We start from the raw sequence: 2,310 nt of genomic DNA, 5'->3' as shown, positions 1-2,310 counted from the left end.
AATGGTGCTAATGGCAAATATTTTTTTAATTTTTTTTTTTAATACAGACAAAATAGACATTATAAAAGACATCTGAAACACATTAACGTTTGCAACAGGAACAAACTACTCATGTCAAAGTGTTTTGGGAAGGCGGCTACAGGCCTTAAAAAACAGGCACTCGACCTAGAAGATCACTTCTACACCGTATAACTTCGTACAAGTAATACATAAACCAACAGCTCTGAAATCAGACAAAATGCCATAGATTGAATGTGTACTGTGTGATTTGTTCAAGCGTTTATTTATTATCTCAGTCTGGTGCCCAATCAACGAAATCAGCTGCACCACAGTGTGTTGTGTACCGAAAAGATTTTAACCCGTTACAAGTTCCTTCACATAGAATACGTTAAAGCTGAGAGAAGCTTGCAGCCTTTTCAGAAAAGAAAAACCCATCGAGGAACATTTGATGAGTAGTTATCGATAACCGTGAAGGACATCCCATCACGTTAGAGGAGTAAACATACAACAGAACATTTCTGTGCGGCGCTGGCTTAAACTCACGCTCTTGCAGGACGAAAAGAGATCAGAAAGAGAAATGATTTGTTTCTCCTGTTGCTACCCCTCCAACATGGCAACTCCGTCTTAATAACATTAGCTCAACATTTTGAGTACACTAATTAGCCTTCTTCCCAAAAGTTAAACAAGGAAATTTGAGAAAACTCTCCTATACAGACCTGATATTGATCTTCTCATCTACCGCTCAGCCAACAAGCAAATAAGTATAATTTCTGAACAATTGAACGTGTCATTAATGCGCCCTGAAGAAGGAACCAACGACTGCTACCTTTTACATAAAATCCACTGCTACAAATAGTTTGGGTTGGCTGTCACAGAACTCACAAATTTAAGGTTCTTATTCACTAAAAAAACATACTTCTTTATGTGCTACAGTCCCCCGAATATGCAGCTTCAACATCAAAACTTCCTTTGGCAATAACAAAACAAAAATAACCTTCTGAAGGCCGAACATCGGTATTTTACAAAATGACTGTTTGGGTATTTACAGAGAAGTTGGAACAGGGAACACTTATAAGAATGAAATCTCTTCTACTGTGTGAAATTTTGGTAAAAATCATCAAATTAAATTCAATGAATTACATCTGGGCTGAAAGATATGTAGTAAAAATGATTTTAAAAGCTGTCAAACACAAGAACAGAGTGTTCCCCTGCGAGTCCAAAGACGCTTAAAACACTGTTGGCTTCTGAAGAAAATGTCTCTGAACTCAGCACAAAAATACAGAAATAAATCATAAAAAATCGAGTACTGCTAAAAAACATTTTTTAGAGATCAACACTGTGCGTAACAGTACAGGAAGTCAGCTTTTGTCAAGTTTGCAAAGGATATTGCTTCACAGTATGTGGACATCACGGATTGGTCCCGACAAAATCAACTTCCTCAGCACAAGTCAAAAATGAATTCTACACAGTTAGAAACAATACTGATGTATGAACTGCGTCTCTTTGAAGACACTGTTTCTTAAACTAAAGATTCTATACAACAGAACCAATGCAACAGATTGAAGAGCTACGACCCCTCGGGCACCGATGGGCGCGGTGGGAAACTCGCTGGATGACAACGATGCACCAATAAGGATGAGTGGCAAAATGTGGGGAACTGGGAGTTCCTTTAAGTCACGAGAACTGCGAACGCACCGAGTGTAGAGAGACTCAAACTGTTTAGGCGTGTCCAACCTATTACTGTACGAGCCCCTCGCTCAGAGAATCAGAGCACCACAAAAAAGGGGAACTGTGGGGGGGTTTGGGTAAAAAAGCAGCAATGGCAGTGACTCATCAAAATGAAAAGGAAAAACAAACAAACAGTCGGCCCCATGGTGTTATCTGAGATCTTTGGTGGCTTTGGGGACTTTTAAAACTTTGTAAATGTCATTGGAAAAGACCGTGGCGAAGTGGGGACGTGAGCTCTTGGACATGTGGGTGCAAAACGGAGTTTGACCAACATTTTGGGGATCCTCAATGTCCCAGATCTCGGGCATGCTGCACCCAGGCCTGGGCGAAGAAACAAGATACAGAGAAGAAGACAGAAGAAAACAAGGTTAGCATTTTTATCTGAATTTAAACTTATTAGTTTATGTTGTCTTTGTTATTCTATCTCGATTAAAAACAGCAAGTGGGGGGGGCAAGGGAACTTTATCAGGATGCATAGTATCCAGATCCATGAAATAACTGGCATTTAATAATAAAAAAATCTGCCTGCTTCTAAGGGAATCTGACATAGGAGTGTGTATACTTATGCCCCTGTATTTTAAG

At 39.6% G+C, this 2,310-nt stretch overlaps 1 protein-coding gene and 1 long non-coding RNA gene across 2 annotated transcripts in view; one reads left to right on the top strand and one right to left on the bottom strand.

The window, feature by feature from the left end:
- Nucleotides 1–919: 919 nt before the first annotated feature.
- Nucleotides 920–2,310, bottom strand: part of dpy19l1l (dpy-19-like 1, like (H. sapiens)) — a 26,175-nt gene continuing 24,784 nt past the window's right edge. Inside the window, exon 22 of the mRNA XM_032517573.1 lies at nt 920–2,049. Within this exon, the coding sequence (XP_032373464.1) occupies nt 1,878–2,049 (172 nt within the window). The 3' untranslated portion in view covers nt 920–1,877. The remainder of the gene's footprint in view (nt 2,050–2,310) is intronic.
- The window catches only part of LOC116690573 (uncharacterized), a 1,870-nt gene continuing 1,413 nt past the window's right edge, over nt 1,854–2,310 (top strand). The window contains exon 1 of the long non-coding RNA XR_004332294.1: nt 1,854–2,095. This is a non-coding gene — a long non-coding RNA (uncharacterized LOC116690573). The remainder of the gene's footprint in view (nt 2,096–2,310) is intronic.

This window comes from Etheostoma spectabile, chromosome 6, assembly GCF_008692095.1.
Source record: "Etheostoma spectabile isolate EspeVRDwgs_2016 chromosome 6, UIUC_Espe_1.0, whole genome shotgun sequence".
Classification (NCBI taxonomy): Eukaryota; Metazoa; Chordata; class Actinopteri; order Perciformes; family Percidae; genus Etheostoma; species Etheostoma spectabile.
The sequence above is the reverse complement of the archived record's forward strand: the minus strand, read 5'-3'. Positions and strand labels throughout refer to the sequence as shown.